The 1,613-nt window shown below is 34.0% G+C and overlaps 1 protein-coding gene across 1 annotated transcript in view; it reads right to left on the bottom strand.

The window, feature by feature from the left end:
• The window catches only part of HELRODRAFT_190223 (hypothetical protein), a gene marked incomplete at its 3' end in the record, with an annotated part of 8,757 nt that overhangs the window by 3,368 nt on the left and 3,776 nt on the right, over nucleotides 1-1,613 (bottom strand). The window contains exons 6-8 of the mRNA XM_009012913.1: nucleotides 1,206-1,372; nucleotides 888-956; nucleotides 412-537 (exon numbers count right to left, since the gene is read on the bottom strand). Of these exons, the coding sequence (XP_009011161.1) occupies nucleotides 412-537; nucleotides 888-956; nucleotides 1,206-1,372 (362 nt within the window). The remainder of the gene's footprint in view (nucleotides 1-411; nucleotides 538-887; nucleotides 957-1,205; nucleotides 1,373-1,613) is intronic.

The following is a 1,613-nucleotide window of genomic DNA, read 5'->3' on the forward strand; positions in this document are numbered from 1 at the left end:
AAAAATTTTTAAGAGCCGTCGGTTAAATGTTAGGAGTTCATGTGAAATAACATCTAAATAATAATTCTTGTCATTATTATTATTATCAATATTTTTATTACTATTATTATTTTGAAAAGTGATATAGATATAATAATGTAATAAAAATACTTCGCAATAAGGTTTCTTACCCAAAAAATATATATATGTATGTATCTATCTATCAATCTATATGTCTATGTATCATGAACTAGCATATGTCTAGATTTCTAAGAATTCATTGCACATTATACAATATGCAATGATACACTATTTTTCTTATAGACAATAAAACCCACACACACACCAACACACGCAAACAAACACACACAAACAAACACACACATACATTTATAGACACGCATAGACAAAAGGATACAAACGCACAATTACCTTCATCATGATAACGTTCCATGTAAGAGCATACACGTTAGTCCCATTTCCATCGTCTAAATCTTCGAGTCCCTTGTAATGTTTCACCAAAATCTTTTTCACTAAGTTGTTCGTCGGACCTGTTAACTGGTTGTGGATTTGTTTGTGTACGTAATGTGTGTGTGTGTGTGTGTGTGTGTGTATGTGTGTGTGTGTATGTGTGTATATATATATATATGTGGGTGTGTATGTGTGTGTGGTGTGCGTGTGTGTGAATATGTATTATGATGTATGTTTATATGTGTGTGTGTTATATGTGTGAGAGTTGGTTTGTATTATAGCGTGTTTGTGTGAATATTATTACAGCCATCATCTATACCATCAAAGACAGACGTTTTATGTTTAAACTATTACTAAAAAAATTTTTACTTAACAAATTTTTGTTTAGGTATTTTAAATATCATCATCATTTTCTTCATCATCATCATTGTACTCACTCCGCCAGTGTAAAAGAGGATTGAGATAACAATTTGGACGACTATGATGGTGCCGATGAGTGCTGCGTACTGGATGATGTTGATCAACAAATCACTATCGACATGCAACAACAAAATCAACAACACCAACAACAAAATCAACAACACCAACAACAAAATCAACAACACCAACAACAACACCAACAACAAAATCAACAACACCAACAACAAAATTAACAACACCAACAACAAAATTAACAACACAACACAGCAATACCAACAACAACAACAATGCAAACCCCAACAACAAAATCGACAACAAAGGCACCAACAACCGACCGCAATTAAGAAGGCATTGATACTCAGATTGAGTCCCAGATATCCAATAATGGCGATGGCGCCTATGATGCAACCCATGATGATGAGGAACCAGGCAACTGGAGTGATCAGTTCTCTGAAGTCGCCTGACACCGAACCGATTATGTAATTCTTTCCGAACTGATACTCTGCGTATATAGACATGTAAATAAACAGACATGTACATTAACAGACATGTATATAGACAGACATGTATATAGACAGAAATGTATATAGATAGAGATGTATATAGAGTATTCTTGAAGTACGCTTTCTCCAACTTAACGCAATGATTCAGTTCCGGGCAAAAATTTTAGGCTCCTCATCTACACAAATGCATTAAAAACGACAACAGTTTCTCAACCACATACACCATCAGTTTAAGACATA

The sequence above is a fragment of the Helobdella robusta genome, assembly GCF_000326865.2.
Source record: "Helobdella robusta unplaced genomic scaffold HELROscaffold_11, whole genome shotgun sequence".
Lineage (NCBI taxonomy): Eukaryota > Metazoa > Annelida > Clitellata > Rhynchobdellida > Glossiphoniidae > Helobdella > Helobdella robusta.